The sequence below is a fragment of the Tenrec ecaudatus genome, chromosome 5 (assembly GCF_050624435.1).
Source record: "Tenrec ecaudatus isolate mTenEca1 chromosome 5, mTenEca1.hap1, whole genome shotgun sequence".
Lineage (NCBI taxonomy): Eukaryota > Metazoa > Chordata > Mammalia > Afrosoricida > Tenrecidae > Tenrec > Tenrec ecaudatus.
In genome coordinates, this window is record NC_134534.1 from 156,359,517 (window position 1) to 156,385,801 (window position 26,285).

The 26,285-nt window shown below is 41.3% G+C and overlaps 2 protein-coding genes across 2 annotated transcripts in view; one reads left to right on the top strand and one right to left on the bottom strand.

Annotated features, from left to right (window-relative positions):
• GTPBP4 (GTP binding protein 4) overlaps window positions 1–21,828 on the bottom strand; it is a 31,655-nt gene extending 9,827 nt beyond the window's left edge. Inside the window, exons 1-14 of the mRNA XM_075550137.1 lie at window positions 21,672–21,828; window positions 19,430–19,600; window positions 16,254–16,357; window positions 16,038–16,174; window positions 14,213–14,313; window positions 12,885–12,977; window positions 10,862–11,053; window positions 10,716–10,781; window positions 9,502–9,591; window positions 6,917–7,027; window positions 3,172–3,249; window positions 2,720–2,771; window positions 2,165–2,265; window positions 641–838 (exon numbers count right to left, since the gene is read on the bottom strand). Of these exons, the coding sequence (XP_075406252.1) occupies window positions 641–838; window positions 2,165–2,265; window positions 2,720–2,771; window positions 3,172–3,249; window positions 6,917–7,027; window positions 9,502–9,591; window positions 10,716–10,781; window positions 10,862–11,053; window positions 12,885–12,977; window positions 14,213–14,313; window positions 16,038–16,174; window positions 16,254–16,357; window positions 19,430–19,600; window positions 21,672–21,719 (1,542 nt within the window). The 5' untranslated portion in view covers window positions 21,720–21,828. The remainder of the gene's footprint in view (window positions 1–640; window positions 839–2,164; window positions 2,266–2,719; window positions 2,772–3,171; window positions 3,250–6,916; window positions 7,028–9,501; window positions 9,592–10,715; window positions 10,782–10,861; window positions 11,054–12,884; window positions 12,978–14,212; window positions 14,314–16,037; window positions 16,175–16,253; window positions 16,358–19,429; window positions 19,601–21,671) is intronic.
• On the top strand, window positions 21,718–25,749 carry LOC142449293 (CCHC-type zinc finger nucleic acid binding protein-like). The gene is made up of 3 exons (XM_075550900.1): window positions 21,718–21,792; window positions 25,219–25,387; window positions 25,529–25,749. The coding sequence occupies exons 1-3, from the start codon at window positions 21,718–21,720 to the stop codon at window positions 25,747–25,749; spliced, it is 465 nt and encodes a 154-aa protein (XP_075407015.1).
• Window positions 25,750–26,285: the final 536 nt, after the last annotated feature.

Genomic DNA, 26,285 nt, shown 5'->3' on the forward strand with positions numbered 1-26,285 from the left:
CTGAACATCCCAAAAAGAATTGAAAAATGTCCAAATGGGTCAACGAGCTGATCTGTCCCATAAGAGGCAGGTATTTACCAGAGCAGACTCAGCGATTTTCTCTCGTGGAGCCAGAGTGGGGTTTGAGCCGCTAAACTTCAGTTAGCAGTGGAGTCCTTTATTGTCAGTCTGGGCCACCAGCGTGCCTTTATATACAGTATTTTCAAATATATAAATATTCATGAGGGTTCTGTAATTCCAAGTTGTTTTCTTTCTGTCTTAGCTGCCCAGAACCTTTCTTAAAACTGCCCATTCTCAATGGATTTGGACCCTGGTCTGGGTTGGTCAGAGTGGTGGTAATATAACCCACGTTTGAACCAACACAGATCCTATCTTCCACCCCCACAGCAAACATTTCTTAACTAGGACACAAAAAGCCTAAATTATATGAAAGATTTATATGCAAATGTTCACACCATACTGGATACAAAAGAAATAATCTGGCTAGTCACTACACACCAACAAAATAAACTTAATAAAAAACTTAAGGCCTCATTGGACTGAAAGTTTTGTTTGCCCACAACTACACGGGAATCCAATACGCAAGGAAGCAGGTCATGTCTCTGAACACCCCCTCCCACCCACCCCCACCCCCACTTGCCTTTTTAGCAGTTCGAGGCATTCTGGGTCCCTGTGTGTTCTTTTCTTTGGATTGAAGAATTTTCAACTTCTTTTTTTCTCTAATCTGTTTGGCCAACTGCCGGATCTCCATCATCTCCTCATCTTCACTTTCAGAGTCACTATCATACTCTCCAGCAGCTTTTCTTAGTTCTTCCTCTTTCTCTAAGTCTTCCAATTTCTTCAAAAGGAGACACAATTACACACAATCAGAAACGAAACACTCCTATGTAGATGCAGCGATGCTTATACAGGAACCATGTTTCCCGGCATCTTTGGAGACAGAAGAAAAGCCACAGTCCAGTCTCTCTGGGAGAAAACAGATTCTGAAGAAATGAAGACACAAAGACTACACTGACAGCATACTGTAGATTTAGGACATTTCTGTATCATTTCTTTTTCTTCTTCTTTAAAAACAATTACTCAAAGCATTAGCTTTGAAAATGTGCCAGCATCCTCCCAACAGATAAATAACAATAGGAAATAGCCTCAGATACTTAAAGAATTACACAGACACACAAATACCCACAAAGAAGCTTCAAAAAGTTCCTGGAAAAATAAAAAGATTATGGATTGTTTTCCCAAAACTTTTGAGGCCCCTCCATAGACATAATTTTGTACTATAGTATCCTAATTATTTATTCTAATATAATGCTATCCTACAGTAATACCTGTCCAGATAGTTAATAACAATAAAAATCAACAGGCCAAAAGACCAATTAAGGCAAATGCAGTACGTATAAAAATTACACGGTAGGGGACAAGAATATTTCAGAAGTGGAATAAATAGAACAAGTGAGAGTAAAGGAGGCTTCACAATGTTTATTCTTAGGGTAGCAAAATACATTATGTTGTTACCATTTTCTATAATAGAAGTTTGAAATTTAAGGTTGATCAAACTTGAAGACAATAAATAAATTAAAAGACTGAAAATATGAATGAAGGAGGGCATTTGGAAACTAGTGAGGGGTAAAAAAAGAGAAGTAGGCAGCAAATATTTTTTCAAGCAGCTTAGCGTAGGAGAAAAAGAGGGTAATAAGTCTAAGGAGGATGCCAGGTTAAAGAATTTTTTTTTCATAAGATAGGAAAAATGTGTATACATTTATTTGTTAAGAAGAAGCAAATAGGGAGAGGAACTGAAATGAGAGAAAAACATCACTGATGGAACCAAACTCATCAGCTATTAGGACGAGCCTGCACCCGATGGAAGGGAAGCTCTTTACTGAGTCAGGCCACCACTGGGGGTGTAGCAGGAAAAGGAGGACACTAAAGAACACGTGCGCCCCGGACTCCATTTTCTCTGTAAAGCAAGGTAATCATCTGATGCAAGGGGCTGGGAAGAGGAAGTCCAGATAGGCGGTCTCAGAATAAGCGGGCTAATTTAAGAATGTGAGAGGGTAGCAGGATTAACAAAACCAAGAGGGAACAATGTATCTGTGGTGGACATTCTTCCAGGCATCCAATCAATCAACCGCAAAATCAACGCAGTATATAAGGTGTCACTGACCCTCATGATGTCAGGATCAATATAATCAGATATATTGTGGCCTTCCCAGATCTCTGGAATCTTATCGGATTTCTCAGATGAATCCATTAAGTCCCAGTACTCTAGAGGTAAGAAACAAAAAGGATGTTTTAGTTTTCAATGTATTTAAATATAGCATGTCCTAAATGAGTGTGACATTGTGCCCCATTTTATCACCCTCTAAAGATAACTGAGCATTTGTATTTAACACCACAGAGAAAAATAGTGCAATCAACTATATAGTCAATCCACACATTGTCTAAGGCATTTGAATAGTTTAGGACCAAGTGGACCTCTAAAGAAACAATCAGGAAAAAAAAAGATTTCAGTTTGTTGCAACATTTCTATGCTGTGAAACTACAATAACCTGTTCATTCTAAGAAAGTACCCAGAAGAACAAAGCACCAATAAACTGCTTTACCTTTAAGAAATTAAAAAATGAACAAATATGCTAAAAAGACTTTTCATTGTTAAAGTCCTTTCACTTTTCAAATTGGCATTTGAAGGTATATAATACTGTTTTATAATAGCACTTACTTTGAAGATCCAAAATATAATCATCTCCCATTTCCAGCTCAAGATCTCGTTCCTGCAAGAAAAAAGACAAAAACAAATCTCAGAAACATGTATAAAATCAGTTTTATCTTTCTTTTAGGTTTGAAAGCACTAAGCCCTCTTCTTTTTATTACAAAATAATTTCTTCCTCTAAATCTAACATCCAAACCTTTCAATACCTGTGGATTCAACTCCCATTTCTGGTAAGAAAGTTGCTTTGCTTTTAATCACTTTGAATACTATACATTTTACTTATCACCTCACTCGCTGCCGTTTCCCGTCAACTTAAATGCAAGTTCCCAAAGCACAGGGACCGTCTACAACCGCAGGAGCCAGCACTGGGCATCTAGGCGGCTTGCAGTACACGTTCACCATTAGGAGTGCTGTTCGCTCCTAAAGTGAAGTCAGCTGTGAGTTACTTTTAAGTAACCTACCCTTTTTCTTTTCGGCTCCTCAATCTCCATTCTCTTCTTACGTGCCACAACTCCTGCTGGGATGAAAGGAGGTCTCTCCTAAGAAGACATTATTGAAAATACATATATAAAACACTGCTTCTGTGTGTGGGGGTACAGACCAAATCAAACCCCAAACCAGTAAAAAGCAGTAAAAACCAGGTACAAATTCTCCATCTGTTAAGGACTGGAAAACATAACCAGACTAGTCAAATTACCAACAGAATATCTGGGGGCAAGATGTAGTTAGTCAGCAATTTAGACAAAGAATGCCAAGAACAGTTCACAAGTACTGTATATAAGATTTTTCAGCACATTTTTAATTCAGTTGTTGTGGTAAAATTAGGTGCCTCAGCTGATATTCGGGTCGGCTGATACTCCAGTATATATGGTAGACTAAAAACAAACTTTGAAAAAATAATACCAAAATCACCTAAAAAAATTATGGAAACAGGAAAGTGGCATAGGAGAAATAACAGATAAACGCAAGAGTGAAAGTCACAAACTCAGGGACATATGAGAATCCAATAGCAAATGAATTATTCTATAATTAGGCCTGAGTTAAATGGCTAGCTATTTAAAGACAGAGCAGATAACTTCCCCACCTCCCAAAACTATGTATTTAATTTTTTAAATAAAACAACCTTATCACCTTCTAAGTACTCTCTATGAAACTTAAAATACATTCATCAAAGCTGCAATTCCATTCTTGGAAACATTTTTCAAACTTATCTGTTTCCATAGCTGAAAGCATTTCCCCCATTTTTTCTTCACCTCTTCTATGCCATCAAATCGCGGCACTTTCATGCCCTTCTTCATCCGTGGAAACAATAGGACAGTGGCACAGGTCAGGTGAGCAAGGAGTGTGGGGCAAAGGAGGCATGCTGTTTTTGCCCAAAACTGGTGCATTCAGATGGCATGAGCAGGTGCATTGTCATGGTGGTAGCAAACCAGTCTATCTGTCTGTCACAAATCAGGCCTTTTTGGACACACACACACACACACACTTGTTATGAATTTTTTCAGAACCTCTAAATAGAAAGCTTGATTAACAGTCTGACCTGGTGGAATGAACTCCAAATGCTCTGAGTCTACATTTTCATCCCTTTGGGAAGTTGATAGACATCCAGATCAAGGTTTCTCATCAATCACCATCTCACCCTTTTTGAAATGAGAAAACCACTTGTACATTTGAGTTTTTTCCCATCATGCTGTCCTTGTAAGCTGTAGCCAACATCACAAGTTTCTGTCCCCAAGCAGGAAACAAAATTTCACAGCAGCACACTGTTCTCTTCAATCGGCCATCACAAAAAATGAGGTTCAAGCAAAATTGTGCTTTCAGGAAAAGATTCATTGTGGCCAGAGAGAACTTTCCCAGGCAACGCCACTGGGTGCACTAACTCAGGGCAAGTTGGTTGATGTGTACTATGAAAGCTCCACCCAGAAGGTTTTTTTCCCACTTTTTTGGGGGTATCCCTCATGGTAACAATTTTAACCGTATTTCTTTGAGATATTTTTCAGAGTACATAGGATGAAAGTCTGATTTTCTTAATGTACAAATGTTAAATCAACAAAAGACAATCCACGTAAAGAACTTAAAAGACCCATAAGCATATGAAAAATATTGAAGTGAAGATAAACAAGTGGCCATCTAGCTCAGAAGGAACAAAGCCCACATGGAAGAAGCACACCAGCCTGTGTGATCATGAGGTGTTGATGGGATCAGGTGTCAGGCATCTAAGACCCAGAATAAAACTATGTCCAAGGTGAATTGGGTGGGTGGGTGGAGGGGCATGGAGTGGAGACCCAATGCTCACCTGTAGATAATTGGACATCCTCTCACAGAGGGGACATAGGGAAGAGATGAGTCAGTCAGGGTGCAGTATAGCACCGATGAAACACACTTCTTTCCTCTAGCTCTTTGGTACTTCCTTCCCCAAACTATGAGGACCTCAATTCTACCTTACAAATCGGATTTGACCGGAGCATGCACACTGCTACAGATAAAAGCACAAACACAGGGAATCCAGGAAAGATAAACCCCTCAGGGCCAACAAGGAGAGTAGAGATACCTGGAGGATTCAGTGAGGATCAACCTAGAACCCCCTCCCAGGGGGACAAATAACGGAAAAGTGGGTGAGGGGCAATGAAGGACGATGTAAGATACGGAAACAATAATCTATAACTTATCAAGGGTTTGTGAGGGAGGGTGGGCGGGGGATGGAAAGGAAAGAAATGAAGAGCTGATAGCAGGGGCTCAAGTGGGAAGAGAATGCTTTGAAAACGAAGGTGGTGGCATATGTGCAGATGTGCTGACGCACTGGAGGAATGCATGGATTGTGATGAGATGAATGAGCTCCCCATAAAAGCATTTTTTTTAAAAGAGACATTGGACAGTGCAAAACATGACAAAATAATAATCTATAAATTATTAAGGGTTCATGAGGGAGGGGATATGGGGAGGGAGGGGAAAAAATGAGGAGCTGATACCAAGGGCTCAAGGAGAAAGAAACTGTTTTTGAGAATGATGATGGCAGCATATGTACAAATGTGCTTGGCACGATGGATGGATGGGTGGATTGTGGTAAGAGTTATATGAGCCCCAACAAAATGATTAAAAAAACATCACAATAGAGCCCACTTAAACTACTCGAGTGATAGAGTACTCAACATGTAGGTGACATAGGAAAACAGATCTTCAAACTATTAGCAAGGTGTAATTGAGAAAGGCATTTTGGAAGACAGCAATATTTTCAAAGCACTTAATTTGTGATTCTCTATTCCAAAGTTTAAAGTTTATTCTCTCTACATAAGCAAACCTCTTCAGATACATTTTTTTTTGTGCAAAAGGGAAAGAAATAAAGATGTACACTCCAGCTATGTGTGATGGAAAGAAATCAGACACAACAGAGTACTGCTTGACTACAGCACCAGTGTATAAATGAAAATGAGTACACATACATGAAATTCTAAGTTGAATGTAAACTGTAAGAGAACACAATACACTCCCAATTGTGTTTTTAAATACAGATGTATTTCAAGTGCTAATATACCCAAACCACTACCTGTATGCCAGTTTGTTCTACTATAGTGGGTCCCATGTGACCACGACGCTGGAATCTGTGTTGGCAGTACTTCAAATACCAACAGGGTCATGCCTGGTGGACAGGTTTCAGTAGATCCTTAAAATTAACAAAGACTAGGAAGAAAGGCCTGACAGTCTACTTCTAAACATCAGCCTGTCGAACACAGAATTCCGCCCAGCTCGCCTGGCTCTGGACCCGGAGAACTTCATTTTTGCTGAAGCAGAGGTCCAAGGAGGCCAAGGGCGATCCTCGATGAGATGGACTGGGCACCATGGACTCACACATGACAAAGAGTGTGGAGAGGCTGCTGGTCCCAGCAATGTTCCATTCTTTGTCACGAGCCAGGGGCCATTCAATGACAATAATCCTGTAACCATCTAGCACAAAAATGTTTGAATCAACAAGATAGGATGAATAGTAACTGGCTGGCAGAGTGAGATTTTTAACTTGGCACTTGATACTCGTTTACCTTTTCAACTGCTTACACTAGACACGCATAGCTCCTGTCATGTGAAGAACCAAGACCATGTATGAAACCTGTGTACATTTGTTTCACTGAATCTATACCCCCGGAGGGGGTGGTGGTGGAGCACACACCACAGTGATCTCATTTCCCAGGCATTCTACAAAGGCAACCTCACCTTGTCATCTCTTTTGCTTGGTACAGCCAAATGCAATCGGTTCAGCACCTCATTCACTTTGTTTCCTTTCATTTTGGTTTCAACTCGGTGAGCCAAAAGCCTATCACAAGCCTAGTGACGGATAAAACACAGGACACACAGTCACAGAGACATAGCACAATCGCATCCTATACGACCCAGGAAACAATCACGAACCAAAGTCCCCCCACGGATCAGAGTTATGTTTTAAAGATTTGTTTGTGAGCATATACTTGTTGGGGACTTACGGAATTCTTCTACTAACTTTTTAAAGTTTGCTCATGTTACCCTATTAACTTTCTTGAGTTCTCTTACGTAATGCTTTCCCTGTAATGATAGGTAACAGGTAAAAGTGAAATTCTTTTCAGGTACCACTCCCAAATCTATAAAACTATCACTGTTGCATACCACACTCTCAGATAAAGAGGAAAAGCTTGTCTCTTGCAGGTGGTGGACCTACTGCAAACAAAAAGTTCATAAGCTCATTTGCAAAGCTGACCTTTAACCTCCACCCACAAACCACTGTGAACTTTCCTCTCAAATATTAATGACTAGCCAAGGCTTGCAGTGCTTGAAATCTGTCCTTCGTAAAGGAGTTTAAACAAGATCTTTAGCTATAAACCACTTTCCAGATCATGTCTGTTACCTCAAAAACTAATCTTTGAGTAATACCAGTAGCATCCCAGCTCTTTCTTTCAATTGTAAGGGAAATACAACATTGTTTATTTTAATAAATAAAATAAAGTATGTGAAATCCAACATGAACCTTCCTCTCTTAACCTGTTCCTGCTTTTTATACTATTGTCTTCCTTCTACTTCTGAACAGGTTCCATAAACACATTTTTTCACAGTAGCTCCAGTGGAAACATTCGCAGGCTGCGAGACAGCAGGTAAACAAAGCTAAAATTACTGACAAATTATGAAGCGTCTTCATCACCTGGTGCTGCTTGAACACAAATGCTATAAATAGGCAGCTGCAACAGACAGGCATTTATTTCTCGGTTTAGGAGGTCCTTATTCCCTGTCTCCTGGGTGATGTTCATGCGGCATGGCTTTTCTCCTCTCGGTATTATCATCTCTATTTATGTCACAAAGGTAAGGGGCTTGACACACATACGACAACAACAAAACCCTATGTCAAATAAGAGCACGTGCCCAAGCAGAAGGGTGAGAAATTACAGCACATATTTGGGGAGACAATTCAAGCTGTAACATAAATTCTTCAAATTCCCATCATTCGACTAGAGGTTCTAGTGAAGGGGTTTGAAAAGCCCCTTGTGCACTGCTGTGTCGACTCCCGACTGCTAGTGCGCATGAGGTTAGATCACTAATATGAGGGTCATAGAAAAGCTCATCGGCAGTATCACTAAGGGAGGGAAAGAGGAGCTGGTACCACGGGCTCACACAGAAGGTGAATGTTTAGAAAATACTGATGGCAACATATGGACAAATACGCTTGGTACAATTGATATGGATTGTTATAAGACCTGTAAGAACCCCCAATAAAATTATCTCTAAAAAACAAAGTAACATCAAAAGAGAAATATACAGTATATTAATTTCTCAATATAGTCTCAAATTTAAAACACTTTTGTGAATTTAACTATCCCAGGGCAATCTTTTATACACATTAAAATAGTGTCCTTTAGATTTCGTCGGATTAGGAAGCAAGGAATCAAGAGGATATCAGGATTGAAAAGGTGTATGTCTAATGATTTCACATGGACATAAGAAAAATTGGCCTTTTAAAATGAGATTAATAAGCAGTTTGTCCAGGCATTTTCCTGCGACAGTTCTGGCTATCTCAAAACACTCATAATAAGCAGGTGCTGTCATTCTTTGGTCCTCCAGAGGGCCAACAGGCAAAATGCCTGGAGCATCCGTCCCAAAGGGTTGTCACGACTTTTGCTTTTGACTCTCCCACGACCACCTCTTGGTAGCCAGCATCTTGCTTACATTTTGTCTTTAGGTATGTTTCATTTTCTTTTGGAATTCTTCAAAAACTGTGCAGGACCTCGATCTCATGGGTTAAAATTTCCATTTCAAGCTCTTGCTTGTTTGCAGTTGATCTGGGTGCAACAGTTTTGGTACTCACTGAGCAGAAAATCTGCTCACCTTTAATTTTCAGTCAGAACTGAGTAAGCTGAAGCAACTGGGAGGCCTACGGTGCTGCCTATTTTATCAGCTGGTAATTCAAGTAGGGCATATCAAGATTATTTACTCAAAAATTGATACGGATGCTCTGCCAGTGAAGTTGTTCTGCTTCTATTTTAGCAGAATTCATGCTGCTCTGAGCAGCGCTCTTTTCAAGCTGATGCCCATCCTTAGTGCCTCGAACTACATGATCCCGTCCATAGCTGCTAGAACAAGTTAGTATGAGTTTATTTCATAACCCCTCATCCCCAAAGAAGGAAATCCAAGCACAGCTTTTCCCCCAGAGTATACTTTCCACAAACTTTCGGGACACCATGGTGTACCAGAAAGATACATGCTTCCCAGGGCTGACATCTCCAAAACAAGAGAAAGTCATGAAGAGTAGTAATCTTTGACTTTAAGGAAGCACTTACCTCCATCTTAACCTGAATAACGCCTTCTTCCGTCAGGGTGCTGGTCTCTATTACAGGAAACCCTTTGGTCTGCAAATCGATAAATATTTTCTGGGAATATAAAGGAAAAATGAGAAATGCATGGCTGTTTCTCACACTTAACAACTATAGTTTTAACCTCTTTTGAAGAACAGTTCTCTTCCAAAGTTACTTCCCCTATGATAATGGCAGTATACGTCACTGAATCAGACTAGACTGCAGCAAGCCATCCCAGGGCACTCAAAACATTCTGTCGGGCCTCAAAAAAGACAAGTCTCAGTTACATGTGAGAACCAATTGTCTAGGAAGTTTTTAAAGCGATGTCAACACAATATAAAAATTCAGCAGGAGTGAACATCAGTCACCTGTAGGGCTCAGTGAATCAGACTGCTGAGCCCCAACCCCTAGAGCTCCTGAGTCACCAAGGTGCTGCTTGGACCGGGAAGTACGGTTTAAGAACCACTATTCTAGCGTGATGCTCTCAAGACAGGTTTCCTGAAAGATACCTTGTACAACGAGCTGCGAGGCCAACCAGGAAGAAGTAGAATGTTTAGAAAACTGATTGTGGTAGCAATTGTACAATTCTGCGCGATGTGATCGAACTACAGAACGCTAAACGTATTAAATCTCAATTAATAATAAATTTAAAATAAACAAATAAAGGACTGTGGGGTCAAATTAGTTTATAATGATTATTTTCCCCTAGTATACATTAAAGCTACTGTCTTGTATTGCAACAGTTTACAGGAGTTCCCTTTCCTTTGTTGAACCAGACTTTTCCCAAACATGGAACCATTCTGAGGTGGGAAGAGAGAGACGCTTATTTCAGCATACTCTGCCGTCTTAAAGGCAGCAATTTAAGAGTTCTTTACAGTAAATGCATTTACCCCAAGTTTAATATACTGATCACTGGACAAATAACCTCTTCTGCCCAAGAACATAGATGGAATCAGGAAATCTGTGCTTCAGTTTTAGTTTGCCAAGCATTTTTTTTAATAATTCACCTATCATACAAGTCAACGGTTTACATCTCAAGTTTTAATATAATGGTCATCTCATCAAATTCCTGAAGCCATTATATTGTGTGAAATGAAGAACTTGATTAGCATTGCCAAAATTGTTCTGTCCAAAAATGACATTTAGAATTAGCAAGCAAATAGGATGTAAATTGTCACAAAACTATTTAGGTAGGTTACCTGATCATCTTCAGGAAGTTCAGCGATTTTCTTCACATCACATTTGTTTGCTACAATTATAAGTGGCTAGCAAGGAAGAAGAAGAAGATTAGTTATTATCTTCATACTGCAGACCATGAACAGAAACACTGGCTTATCATATGTACCTTGTTGATAAACAGAGGCTTAATGTTTTGGAAGAGCTCCAGCTGCTCCTTCAGCCCGTGCCCGCACTGCTCAGACAGGTCCATTACGTAGAGGACAGCAGCTCGAAGGTGCGCCAGTGCCGTGATGGCCTGCATCTCGATGGTGTTCCGATCTTCCAGAGGATGATCTAAAATTCCGGGAGTATCAACGACCTAGAGACAATGGGGAAGGAACAGCTCAGGAAACGCGGGGGAGAAGGGTTTGCTCACCTCAGAGGAAGCTCATCACGATCATCACTTGGTACCGGTGGAGACTATTGCACTAGTGTGTCTTGCAAAAATTGCTTCATAATTTGTAAAATTAAAATTCCATTGTGAAAACAAATTGTTCATGCATTTAAAGAGTATATATCATTTCTAATGACAGGTTAAAAATGATGACAAAGAACTCTTCATTTCAGTTTTAAAAAGCATTGTGACTAATATACCATATTTTCCACATGCAACATGTCCACATAAACACCACAAACAACAGACATAATATGCATAGGAAACCAATGGAGACGGGGCTCACAGTTTGCAAAAACCAAATAATGTACACATCGCTGGTTGAAGCATGTGCTTATAAACAAATCCATGCTGTTAGCTAGTTGCTCACTTTAATGACAGCATAGGAAAGTTAATTGCTTTTTTAGAACTTCAAAGTGCAGCTGAATTTTCTTTACGTAGAGAAGTTTCAAGCTCTTTGTGATTCCAAAAAATTTTTCCACATCTCTATAGAATTCTCTCTCTCTCTCAAAAAAAAAAAAAAAAGGATTCTCTCTAGAGCAGTGGATCTCAACCTGTGGGTCTTGAGTCACAGCATTAGGAAGGTTGAGAACCACTGTGTATAGCTCATAGTTGACCCTACACAAATTTTACTATAATATGAACAGATTTCTTTATAAGTCAACACAATTTCATTAATTAAAGAAATAACCTCCGCCCCAGCTATTGAGATACAGCGTCCGGGGACTTAAATGCTTGAAAGTAAACAAGCGGCCATCTAGCCCAGAAGCAACAAAGCCCACATGGAAGCAGCACACCAACATGTGTGATCATGAAGGGCAGAGGGAACCAGGTTTCAAACAACAAAGGCAGGGGGAAAAAAAAATCACATCACCGTGAATGAGGGGAGTGCGTGATGGGGACCCAATGTCCATCTGTAGACAGCTGGACATCTCTTGCAGAGGGGTAGTGGGGAGGAGATGAGTCACTCAAGGTTCAGTGTAGCAACAATGAAACTCAAAACCTGCCTCTAGTTCTTGAATGCTTCCTCCCCTCCCAATTATCATGATCCCAGTTCTACCTTGTGGACCTGGTTAGAACAGAGGATGCACAGCGATGCAGTAGGGATCTGGAAACAGGGACTCTAGGACGGATGAACCCCTCAGGACCAGTGGTGGGAGTGGCGACACCGGGAGGGAAGGGGGTGTACAAAGGGAGAACCGATCTCAAGGATCTATGTGTAACCTCCTCTCTAGGGGATGGGCAATGGGAAGGTGGGTGAGGGGAGACGCCGGGCAGTGTAAGATAAAATAATTATTTATAAACTATTAAAGGTTCAGGGGGAAGGAGGAGTGGGGAGGGAGGGAGAGGTAAAAAAAGGAAAATGAGCTGATTCCAGGAACCCAAGTGGAAGGCGAATTTTGAGAATGACGAGGGCAACTAATGTATAATTGATGTATTTATGGATTGTGATAAGAATTGTATGAGTCCCAATAAAGAGATTTAGTAAATAAAATTTTTTTTTTAATTTTCATCATGAAAGTTCTTAATTATTTCTTCGCATTTTCCTTTAACATTCTGTAACAAGTACCTTTGGAAAATGTTTAGGTATTTTTATGATTTTCATAATCACAAAAAAGATACCTTTGGTACCAATAACTAAAGTTGAAAAAAATAATAAAACGTTTTTATTTAAGAAAAAAAAATAACCCCACCTGTTATTTTAAAATAAGAACTCCCCAAAAAGCAAAAACAAAACAAAAAAAAACCCTCTCACCTGCCAACGAAGGTATTTATAATCCATGTGCCCAACAAACAAAGACTTCGTTGTAAAGGCATAAGGCTGAACATCCACATCAGCTCTTGTCACCTTAGGAAAGAAGACCAAAATTTCAACACTCACAAGAAATTTTAGTCTTTTAGTATCTTTTGTTTCCTCAAACATCCAGATATTATCAAGACTACCTTTTTTGTTTGGGTAGAAAACATTGAACGGCACAGGAAGGCGTTACACCTCCCCAGATTACCTGTCCCTTAGAACATGACCCAGAGTAGGAAGGCCAGGGTTAACGCAAATTTGGAGGCTATCCGTCATTTAACTCATTTCCCAAAACTCTTCCTAATTCTCCCAGATCAGATCCCACTATTCCAGTAATGTCCAACAAAATTTTCTACAATGAGATATTCCATATTTGCCATGTCCAATTCAGTCAGTTAGCCACATGATGTTAATGATGTTTTATGCTAATGTACTCTTGATAGATGTCACTGTAATTCAGATATTGCATTTTAAAATCTTAATTAAAATGGAGAAAACTGCACTGGCCAGGGCTATCCTATTAGACTGCACACACCACCACAGTCCAGGAGTTTTTCAGATGCTACTCAGAAATCTATTCTAAAATGCTTGACACCACAGAGACTTTGGGCTATCACCAAGTCATGCCACCTTAGGTATAACATAGAACTCCAAGAATCTGCCTAAAAGCAAGTCTTCTTGGCACCAAGTAACCTGTAACATAATTTAACATAACATGTTCACTTATGTTGGTTATAAGCCCACATTTTAAATGCTGAATCTACTCTTTTCAGTCTCCTGATCTCTGCTACATTATCCCAAAGCACTAAATTACTGAATTTCTTAAAGGTTAATGGGCAGGGTTCCAATCTCTCACCTCACATCTTAATGACTAAACGCCCTGAGGCAATTAAATAGTGACTCAGCAACCTACCATTACGTAGACCCAATAGTTTACATCGAAGTTGATGTAGAAACAAAGGTGACAAATCAGTAAGTGCTGTATCTCCAATAAGTTTCTCGGGCCCTAACATGCCCAGAATATTAGCTAGCACATCCTTTGAAAAGGCTCTCCACTTTAAAACAATGTAGTGAAATATCTCAAATGCCTTAGGAATATGTAAAAATAAAACATGAAACTGTTTCTCTAATAGCAATAGCCAATCCTGCCTACAAGGGAATCTCCTATTTTCGGTATGCCAAAAACGTTACCCAAATCACTGTACTAAACCCCAAACACTCAACGAATACAGCAACTCTCATCTAAAATAATCAGGTCATTCGCTTTCTAATAAAAGACCACCAACCTTATTGATGAAGCTGGATTTTCCAACATTGGGGTACCCACACAAAAGCAGAGTTCTGGTGTTTGGATCAATGGTCGGCAAACGGGATAAATGTTGACGTACTATGAAAGTTAAAATTAAATGTGTTTAGTTTTCTAAGGAAACATAAAGAGTAAAAAGACTTGATGGACAAACTACATTACCTTTTCATTTGCTTTTCCACTATTGGAAGGCCTCTCAGAAACGTGGTAACATTAAATTTTTTTAAAAGGATTAGCTGGAAGCCAACACTGTATACAGGCCAACATGGCATACACAACACTGTTTCCCAAATCTGGCTGCACCAACGAATCCTACTCTGAGGCTGTTGAATCCATTCTGACTCAAGGTGACCTGTAGGTCAGAACACAACTGCCTACAGGGTTTTCTAGGTTGTAATCTTAGAGCGCAGATGATAGGATTGCTGGTGGATTCAAATCACCAGCCTCTTGGCTAGAAGCCACGCCCTTCACCACCGGCGCTTCTTTTCCTAGCCCATTCCAAGCCAATCCTCCTACTCAATAAGCTAAAGGCAGGCCCCTCTCGCACAATGCTGTAGTTTTGGCTTATAAATACATTGCAGTCCTTGCTCTCATCTTTTAGGAACATATGTGCAGACACGTGGGAAATGAAGAAATCCGTGTTTCCCACAGCAGAGGCACAATTTTACATTCCTACCAGATGCGGACAGGGTCGCTCCCTAGCACTTGTTTTCTATAAAAGCAATCTAAGCGGGTAAGAGGTGACGTCACTGTGTTGTCGAGGGCTGGTGAAACTGTGGGCTGTTAGGCAAGATCAGGTTCAAAACCCACCAACCTCCGATGACGAAAGAGGAGGTTGTGAGTCAAGAGTCGGAAACCACTCAATGGCAGTGCATTTGGTTTGGGGAAAGGACAATGGTGCTGATGTCCAGCATCGTTTCATGTACTTCATTACCTTCTTTGAAGAAATCCCGAGTCTATGTTTTGATTGTGTTATTTTTTGCTGTTAAAAAGCCTAACTTTGCAATTGTCCTATTAAAAAACACCAGGTAACAAAGCTGGAGAAGCAGTTTGGTTTTAACATGTATCACACACACAAAAGTGTTTTTTAAAGAAAATGAAATCAATAGATAGAACAAGAATCATTTTTAGTACATTTTGGTATTTTCTCATTTTGTCCATAGCTTACTTTATAAAAAAATTCATCATTTTCTTACTACCGCTATTAATTTATAAGCATTGTAAGTGTGAATCACCTTTTCTATAAAAACCAGTCTATTAGAATAAGAATACTGAAACAAAATATCTGGAGCCTGTCATCTCCACATTGGGTGGAAACAGCCCAGGTGTCCAGAGTGGATGAACACAATGTGGTACAGCCAACACAGCGTTACTCAGCCATAAAGAGAAATGCAGTCCGGACATAAGCTACATGGACAAACCCTAAAACATTACACTAAGTGAAAAAAAACCAAAACAAACCTAGACACAAAAGAGAAACTACGATAAAGAACTGGAACATTTAGAGAGACAGAAAGTAGATTAGAGATTATGTGAAATGGGAAGGAGAAGGTTGGGGTATCATTGCTTAATGAGGACAGAGTTTCTCTTTGGGGTAATGAAAAGCTTTGAGAATAGGTAGTGTTGAATTATGAGTGTGGTTATCTTCAATGTACAACTGTATATTTGAGGAACTGCCAAACATACACATTTGTTTAAAAGTGGTTAAAGTGGCGAGTTTTATGTTATACACTTTTTACCGTAAGATATTTTAAACTTCTTTCCCTGTTAGGAAAAAAAGGGTATTTTTGTATGCATAACAATACCTTGTTCCAAATATTCCAAGCTCTGCTTCTGTCTTTTGATAATAGTACACATTCGCCCAAGGGCAGCACGTTTCAGCTGTTTGCAGCGGTACAGAGAATCTCCATATTTCATAAGTCGCACATAATCTTTAGCAACACTTAAAAAAACAAACAAACATAAGTTTCCCCCCTCATTTTTGATACCTTAAAAGACACCATATTAAGAAAATTCCTTACTTGTCCACCAAATTTTTGGCAATATTTATTTGTCCTAGAGCCAACTTGTAATGATCCTTGTCATAGAGAATATTCATCAAGTCAGCGTAAAACGGGTGGATATCCTACAATAAAGAACAAAGCTGTCATTCTCGTCCAACAGGTTCTCATCCTAATATATAAATTCTTAAAAGATTAGTTTCCTGAGGAAGTGTACCTCACCTTTCCTTCAAAATCCCAGCCTGTTCTCCTGACTCCTCATTCTCTTGGCTAATGGGATGTAAGGAGGAGAGCTTAGCCCTTCTTGTCACTGAAGAGCTTAGTTCATAAAGCTTCCCCCTTTTAATTCTTCTCCCTCTACTACATTCCTACCAGCCTAAAAATATGCTATTTCTCAAGCTTCTGAAGTATTAAAACAACATCCCTTTAACCCAGTGTTTCCCAAAGTGGGCAAGAGACCTGCCTCCTGGGGGCTGGAGGAATGAGCCAGCAGATACCTACACTGTAGTACAGGTTTCTCACTGCTGGGGGTGCTGAGTAATTTTTTCTTGTTCTGTAAAGGGAGTGGTAGGGCGTGTACGTTTGGGAACCTCTATTTTAACCCCTTTCGCTACCACTCTGTTTCTTTGTTCCCATGATTGGCAACCTCTACGGAAAAGGGTCAACAGTCTTTTCCCCCCTCCTAGTCTCTTAAACCAATTCCAATCAGAATTTTGTCCCTGTGACTCCATCATTAAAGTTATAAAAATCACCAATGAACTTCCTGGTAATCCATATTCATGTATTCTCATTTTATAATGCGCTAGCCCTTTAAGTAGGCAGCACTGGAAGGCTGGTCATTCCTGCCAGGATCCACTAACACACTGCAGCCAGTCAGCCTTTTAAAAGGGAAGTCAGAGCATGGCACGTACTCCTACACTCAAAACCCCCTCCAATGGCTGACCCAAAACTAAAACAGCCCAAAATAAAAATCCCACATAATCGCTTCATTTCATCCTCTGACTTAGCTCTCTTACCTGTCTTCCTGCATACTATGACTCAGATCTTTTTCCTCAGACACGTCATATCCTTGACCTTAGGGCTTTTGCCGATTCGTTGTGTAGCAAATGTTCTTGAACTCCCAGATATATATCCAATGGTTCAGCCTCACTTCCTTCAGCTCTCCCTGCTCTAACGTCATCTTTCAAAGAAATAGCAATCACACTGCACTGGCTCTCTATTTCCTTTACTCCTGAGGTCCTCAGCTGACACGCTGTTTTCACTTTTACTCTGTGATCCCCACTAGAACAAGAACCCCAACGACCCACTGCCATGGAGTTGAGCCTGACTCAGCAACCCTACTTCAAATTTCTGAGACTGCATTTTTTGGGGAACAGAAAGTCCCATATTTGGCCAGAGGAGCAGTTGGTGAGTTTGATCTTGCAAGTGGCAGGACAACCTTTAACACAAAGGACCAACGGGGCTCTTTAGAACCATAGGGACATTACACTCACTGCTGCACACCCTCGCCAGAACAGTAAACATGTAACAAGCATTCAATGACTACTGTATTTAACCCTCTACTCAGAAGGTATTCTCAGGTAATTCTAGTCTTTATAAAAAAAGGAATACGATGTTCGTAAGTTTAAATCTTCCCACCTCTAATGTATAAAGCAGGAGTCCTCAAACTATGGCCCGCAGGCCACACGTGGCCCACTGAGGACATTTATCTGACCCACTGGATGTTTTTTACTTCCGAATAAGATATGTGCAGTGTGCATAGGAATTTGTTCAGTTTTATTTTAAACTATAGTCCGGCCCTCCAACGGGTCTGAGGGACAGTGAACTGGTCCCCCGTTTAAAAAGTTTGAAGACCCCTGGTATAAAGAGCAATAAATACCAAGAATGGGTGAATTGAAACTTCTTACAAAAAAAATCAGGAGACATTTCTTTTGGGGGAGAGGAGGATGCTAAAACCATGGTTTCTAGTTATTCTCAGCTCTTTTTCACCCCCAGGTATTCCCCAGTAACTCTCTTTCCCCAAGAAATGATCCATTCATTGAGCAAGCACCTGTCAACAGCCTGGTGTCATGCTCCGGTGATGCTGCTTCTATCTCCCTCAGAGGGCAATGCCAGACTCAGGCGCAACACGGCATTGCTGGTCCCACCATCTCTCACAATCTCTAAGACTCTTGCGACTTGAGTACAGCGCAGGGATTGTTTTAAAACCCAGAACTTTGAGCCAGTTCTTCCAGATTCTTGGCTGATGAAGCGAAAATGACACAGAACCAAATCCTCAAAATCTGAGAACTGGAATGGGGAAAATTACCAAAGTCCTGTTAGAAACGGAATTTTTCTCTTAGAAAACAAGGGCACAGTACTACCCTGAGGCAAGCCAATCTCTTGTCCATGGGACTGGCTTAGATAGCAGCAACCAGACCCCTCAGACTGTACCACGCTCGTCAGCCTGCCACTAACCACTCCCAAGCATCGGGCGTGTGAATAGGCTCACTTCAACCCTGCGAGTGTCTCATTCCAGGGCCTCAAACTCTAATTCCTCCCACTGTTAACGTTCGGATCACCCAGGTTTTTAAAACTGAGGTCTGTTCTTGCTTATGTTGTTGGTCATAACTGAACCGGTTTGAAGGCCTGTCTTAAACCAATTGCTAATGTTGGCTCTTCTTTTTCTACAGCCAATACCCAGGAAATTGCAACATGTAGCAGAAGACACAATGAGTTCAGTTTTGTTGTTTTTTTTCCTCCATAATACTGCTCCCATGTGAAGAAAATGACCAGTGCTGAACTGATTCCAAACACCAGTGGACCTGAGGCGGAAAGAGCTCACATTACAGGTCTAGTTGACCCAGGAGGAGGAGGTGTCAGAAAGAGGGAGTCGGAGCCGAAAGAGGGTTTGGAGCTTCTGAATGCAGAACCCAGAGTTTCCAAATAATGTGAACTGAATTGGTGCTTGCACGTCTGGGGATCATAATTAAGCTGAGAAGACGTTGGGCCCTCTATCTGGGGCTTGGCTGGGGTTAAGGAAAAACACCTAAGAAATCCCAAATCCTGGTCTGTTATCATCTTTGCCAGCTACATTGGCAAGTCAGCTATTTTGGTTCCCTTTCTGGTTAAACATTGATTATTTGTAGGTTTTGCAAAACCGCTTTTGTAGCACAGACACATAACCATAAATTCAAACTTAGCTCCAAGTCACTTACATCCAATTTAGGGAAGTCTGTTAAAATCTGAGACAGTCTGTCATGGTAATTCTGTTGAGTAAATTTGACTTTCCTCATGTAAAAATGTCTAATGCGATGAATTTGATAATGTTTATGAATAACTGTTGGAGTCTTTCGTTGAGTCTTCGATAATGTCAGATCAATAAAATCCTGCAATTAAAGAAAACAAGTATTAGGAGTATCAAAAACATGTTCTTTACATCCACTTATCTGAAATATTCAAAGACTAACAATTAGTAATACTAAATTTATGAGGGGACTTCAGAGAGTTCCTGGAAAAATCCTATTATCTTTTCATTTTTCATTTTGAAGCCTCCTGATATTAAACAACAAATATTTACTACTGCCATATAAAACAGCTTAATGTTCCATTGAATTTATTAATTCAACAATGTTAATCATTCACTCTACAGGATGATGATACAAGGGTGCTAAAAATGAGATAATAAACACAACAGAATTCTTCCCTTAAGGAGTTATGGTATAGCGGCATAGAGAATGTGGGCAATCATAGTACTGTGAGGAACATAAGGGGGGGCTTCAAAAAGTTCATGGAAAAAGACAGAATTAAAAGATAATGGAATTTTTCCGTGTTTTTGAAGGCTCTTGTACATCTCTTGATCTAATCTATGCGTGAAATTGCCTAGACAACCTCCACTATGTAGATTCCGTTGTTCTTTAAGAGGACCAGTTCTATACAGTTACCTATTTCATGTTTTCCATGATTCCCTCATTTACCTTAACTAGCTACATTCATTTTTTTTTAATTCTTGTAGGCATATTTCTACCTTGAAACACATTTTCATGTCTAGTATAGTTATAAGGACTCCTTATAAAAAACTTTTCTTTAGAAATGTAATTAAAAAAAACCTACAGTATTAGGTTCACTTTTATAACCATAATACTTAGGCACACAACTACTTCTAGAATGAATTTTCTCACATATCATCCTGGTGTTATTCTGTAATTCCAATTATCAATGGATTATCACTATATACTTTCAAATACAAGTCATCTGTCCTCTAGATAACAAAAGACAGATGTTATGCTATTAAGGATAATGCTCTCTATTCCCGAGAAAGCCAACACAAACTGAAAAGATTGCTAAGAAAATGGCAAGTGTCAAAAATAAAACAAATATAACGTGAGCCCTACGATAGTTACAATCTACTAAGAGATTTGTCATAAATTATTAACAAAAAACGAGAAGTGACACACTAAAGCAAAGAGCTGTGGATTTAAGTGACTATTTCTGAACAAAGCTTTCAAAGTCAAATTTATTCCACTGTTGAGACACAGGAGAAAAAATGAAAGGGCATATGTACGTATATATGGGTACATTCACAGTGCAGAGTTTAAGATCAGCAAGTCCCCCTTGTAAGTCTGTCCAACTGTGCAGTACTCAGGAATGTGCAACAGAAGCAAATGTTCCCAAGGAATTCTTTTATCGATGCTATCACACTCATATTGAGCATTCACTACAATAAAAACGCCATTTCTGTTCAGGAATAATACTAATGCATATTGGGCTAATTATTGCTGTACCTAATACAAGAGGAATTTATTCTGGCCACCTGTATACCTTTTTGTGCCAGGAGACACAAGCGTTTCTCCCAAATCCAACAGTGAACAACTGAAAAGTTTTCAAGTGTTAACCCTTGAGACTAACGAACCAAAACCTAGTGAGAAGCGAGGGAAAAGGGATGCGGATCAAAGTTGTAATGAGCACGGCTCCAAGGCCTCTGGATAAATCAAGTCACGGAGGTGAGGCGGTGGCTTGAAGTTTCATCCCTCGGATATTGGGGACACCTTTTCACCCCACCAGATCCAAGCCAAGTCTCTGCCAGATAGGTGGAACCCCATGACAAAGGGGAAGCCCCCTCCTGAGAGCATGTGGGCTCGATCAGGGCGCTGACAACGCGGGGGAGGACGAGTTAGAGAAGAGTCTTTGCAGAGACTAGGGAAGAAACCAGCCAGGGCGCTAACAGGACGGTCCTCCCGGGAGAGAACTCCGCTGCCGGGGGTCCAGGGCCCCGCAGGCGATCTCCGGAAACGGAGACAAAGACAAGGAACCGGGGTCTCCAGGAGGGTTCCCCGGGCCCCGCTCACGCCACGTCTCGCCGCGCACGTGTCACCAGCGACTCGGGGAAAGAGAAAGGCGACAAAGAGGAAATCGGCCACAGAATGCTCGGAGCACCCAGGCAGGTGCGGAGCCACTTACCTTGGCGGGCGGGACCACCATAATCTTCTTGAAGTTATAGTGCGCCATGGCCGCGGCCGGGAGTCCGCCGCCCGAAAGCCCCGGCCAAAAAGTTCACGAGGAATCTCCGCTGTGCCTTGAAGTGGGGCGGGAGCTTCCGCCGTCACACACGCGACCACGTGCGGGAGAGGGAGCGTCACTTCCGGGCAGTTCCGCACTCGGCGGTGGTTCCGGGATTGAAGCGCAGCCTCGGTTGCACACACTTGCCTCTCTTTTTGCACTGCGCCCCCGCGTGGCCTGGAGGTTATGCTGCAGGGCGCTTACCGTCTTATCCATGAGCTTGGTAGGAAGAGTCCAGCCGGAATTCGGAATGGGCCATCCCTTCCTTGTGACCTTTCTGTGAGGGGATGTCCCATTGTCTACAGATGGGTTTGGGGGGGGGGGTCTCTGCACCAACCCCCCTCATTCTCAGCAATATGTTTTTTGTTTGTTTGTTTGTTTGTTTGTTGGCACTGAGGAAACACACAATATCCTGCTGGTTCCTTGAGGCTTCTTCATCCTCCACTCTCATGACGCCAGTCCTGCCTTTCAGTGAGGCTAGACTGGAGCATGTGCACAGTAGGGGGAGTGGGAAGGGAGGGGGAAATGAGCAGCAGTTATTAAGGGCTCAAGTAGAAGGCAAATGTTTTGAGAATGATGATGGCAACAAATGTACATATGTTCTGGACACAATGGATGTATGTATGTATGTATGGATTGTGATAAGAATTGTATGAGCCCCCAATAAAATGATTTAAAAAAAAAAGAGATGAGCTCAGAACACACGGAATCCAGGAACAGGAATGGGAGTAGTGATACTAGGAGGGTAGGGGCAAGGTGGGGACAGGAGTGGAGGAAGAGGCACCAACTGCAATGTGCCCCCCATCCCCATGAACAACAGAAACCATGGGGAGAAGGGAGACAGCAGTAGGTGTTAGATGTGAAAATAATAATTTATCAAGGGGTCATTAGGGTGGGAGGGGGAGGGAGGGAAAAAGTGGAGTTGATACCAAGGGCTCATATAGAAAGTAAATGTTTATAAAATAATGAAAACAGGTACAAATGTGCTTGATACAATTGATGTATGGATTGTGATAAGAGCTGTAAGAGCCCAAATAAAAATGTAAATTTATTTTAAAAATTAATTTAAAAAAACCAAACAACTAGGGATGGTGTCCTAGTTATTGTTGTGAGATGCCTTGAGTCAGTCCCGACTCACAGCGACGCTATGTACAACAGAACGTCCTGCGCCGTCCTCCCAATTGTTGTGTTTGAACCCATGGTTGCAGCCACTGTGTCAACCCATCTTGCTGGGGGACATTCTCTTTTTCACTGCTTCTCTGCTTTACCTTGTACTATGTCCTTCTCCAGGGACTGGCCTCTCCTGAGAACATGCCAAATTACAGGAGACAAAGTCTCACCATCCTTGCCTCTCAGGAGCACTCTGGCTGTGCTCGTTCCAAGACAGACTTGCTTGTCCTCTGGGAACCCCATGGTACTGTCAAGATTCTGCACCGATCCCAGAAGAATTCAAGTGCATCATTTCTTCTTCAGTCTTCCTCACTCAGCGTTCAACGTTCACGTACCACAGAGGAGAATGAAAAATACCATAGTTGGGTCAGGTGCACTTCAGTACTCAAAGGAACATCTTTGCATTTCAAGACTTTTCACGAAGCAGTGTATATAGAAAACATTAAGACATTGGAGACGTTCCTATCCTAAAATCTTGATACTCAAAGATGATTGGGATCGTATTATTCCAATTCTTCTCAAAGATGATTGGGACCACATTATTCCAATTCTTCTCAAGATCAGTTTCAGATTCTACCCCATCCGGGGGACAAAAGAGTGAAGACAATCAAAGGAGGGACAGAAACCAGAAGCAGAGAGAGACAATGGGATCATTGATGGCATATTGCAGGGTTTGCAAGGGTGAACTTGAAACAAAATGTGTGTGAGGTGGGTGTTGAATGTAAATCTGATCTCTGCTCGTAAATTGCCACCCAATTCACAATAAAAAGTTAAAAAAATTTAGTGATTCTATTTTCTTTACTAATTGACCTTCTTGTTTTTAATAATTTTACTGGGGACTCTTATAACAACCCATACATCCATTGTGTCAAGCACATTTGTACATATGTTGCCATCATCCTTTTCAAAACATTTTCTTTCTACTTGAGTCCTTAGTATCAGTTCCTCAATATTTTTCCTGTCTCCCCCATCCTCTTGAACCCTTGATAGATTATAAATTATTATTATCATCTTCATCTTACATCGTCTGCTGTCTCCCCTCACCTATGTTTCTGTTGTTTGTCACCCTGGGTGGGTAGAGAGCTATATGTCGATCATTGTAATCGGTTTCTCCCTTTCTCCCCACATCTTCCCCCTGATCAACCTTCTTACAAGGCTCTCCCAAACTAGATATTCTTCAAGACTTTGTCCTCTACTCTTATTATTATTATTATTCCCTAAAGGAGGTGTCTTAGAGAGCACATACGTCTCTAAAAAAGATTGAACAATTACATGTACAAGGGTGACTCTAAGGAAATAGATATTTCTAGCCTGACTTTCTCTACCCCAGTCTTACATTTCCAACCTCTTGTGTGATCTTTCCTTCTGCATGATCCGAGATTTATCAAAAATCAGGATATATAAAAAATTAAAAGAATTATCCTTTCTTGTCTGGCAATTAAGTCAAATGTTCACTTTCATGTTCACGAGGGAAATCAATGATCTCGATGCTATTGAGACCCTTTGAATGAGCATAGAATTTAAAGGGAGACAGGTCTTTAGCTGCAGAGGGTGAAGCTGGCAAATATGGTATCAAGGGACGAAGATGAGCTCCGGAAATCAAAGGAAGGCCGTCTAAAAGAAGCGTTAAATTCAGAAGAGATGGAGCAGAGCAGTATAAGTCTTATCTAAGGCAAAACCTTGGCAGCCAATCTCACTCCTCACTTATTGACATGGTCATGTTTCAGGACCCTGTTGTTATGTGAAAGTGGAAAGTGATTGTATCAGATCACACAATGCAGGATGACTGCATCGTCACATATCTGCCAAAAGACATTACACACGACTACCAAATTATCTAACTATGTAACTGCCAAACCACTGAGCCTGCTGGCCCAGTGAACTTGACAGTAGCCCTAACCATCCTGGTACTATTCTTTCTTTCCTCACCTCTCAGAGTTTGGTACTGCCAGATGTTTGCTGTTAATATACAAAATAGCTACGGATTTTGTACTATTGTCCCAAATGGGAAATGTCTCATAAGAAGATAGTCACTTAGTGAGGAGGAGTGAGGTCAGTTGGAAGGCCTGGCCACTGAAAAAGCCAGGCAGACCCACATGTGCCGCAGGCAAGGGCCTTGACAATAAACAGCCTCTACCTTGGGAACTGCTTTCACCTGAGCTGTGTCCGGGTCTCCACCGCTGTGGACACACTCACTCGCCAAAGGAAACCTAATTGCAGCCACAAGCAGAAATGAGTGCTTCAAGTGTGGTTGATCCGGCCATTGGCTCTGAGAAAGCCCTCCTGGAGGTCCGTGGAGTCCCAGGGTCATGAAATAAGAAACCGTGCCAGAGGGGGGTTTTCCTCAGATCGAGACGACCAGTTTGTTTCCTCGTCTCTCCCAGACATCTGTTATCGTTGCGGTGAGTCTGGTCATCTTGCCAAGGATTGTGATCTTCAGGAGGATGGTAAGTGTTTAACCCTTTCTTCTCGCGCTGTGGTGTGGCACTGGGAAGGACTTTTCCACTTTGAGGTTCCATGTTGTCTGGTTTAAAATATTTGAGGGAGGTTTTATAGTCTTGGTCTGCTTCCTTTCGTTATTGTGGAAGCCTGCTATAACTGCGGTAGAGGCGGTCACATTGCCAAGGACTGCAAGGAGCCCAAGAGAGAGCGAGAGCAGTGTTGCTACAACTGTGGCAAACCAGGCCACCTGGCTCGTGACTGTGACCATGCTGATGAGCAGAAGTGCTACTCTTGCGGAGAATTTGGACACATTCAAAAAGACTGCACCCCAGGGAAGTGCTACAGGTGTGGCGAAACTGGTCGGTAGCCATCAACGGCACAGAACAAGTGAAACCCACTGAGACCCTGTGGCGAATCAGGGCACCTTTGAGGCTACAGCCTCATTCTTTACCTTCGTGGCCCCTCTTTTCCCCCCTGATTAATGGGTGTGTTGTTTTCTCTGAGTGCACCTGACTGGCCAAAGGTTGGCAGATAGAAGCTTTTCCAGGCCAGTGAGCTTTACTTGGCGTGTAAAAGGAGGAAAGGGGTGGGGGGGAAAGTCTCTGCATTTAACTACAAAAAGCAGTTTATGTTTAGTTTGGTAGAGGTATGTATAATGCTTTGTTAAAGAACCCCCTTTCCGTGCCACTGGTGAATAAGGGATTAATGAATGGGGAAGAAGCAGACCAGCAGGCCCAGGCTGGGTCTGTGGAGATTACAGTGCTATTCTTTCCTCCTATCTCAGTGTTTGTTGCTGCCAGACGTTTGAGAAAGCAGCTAAAAGTCTACACAGGAGCAATTCATCAGCGTTGATGCCGGGTAATCATGTGTATGCACGGTGATGCGAAAGGTTTAGAACACAAG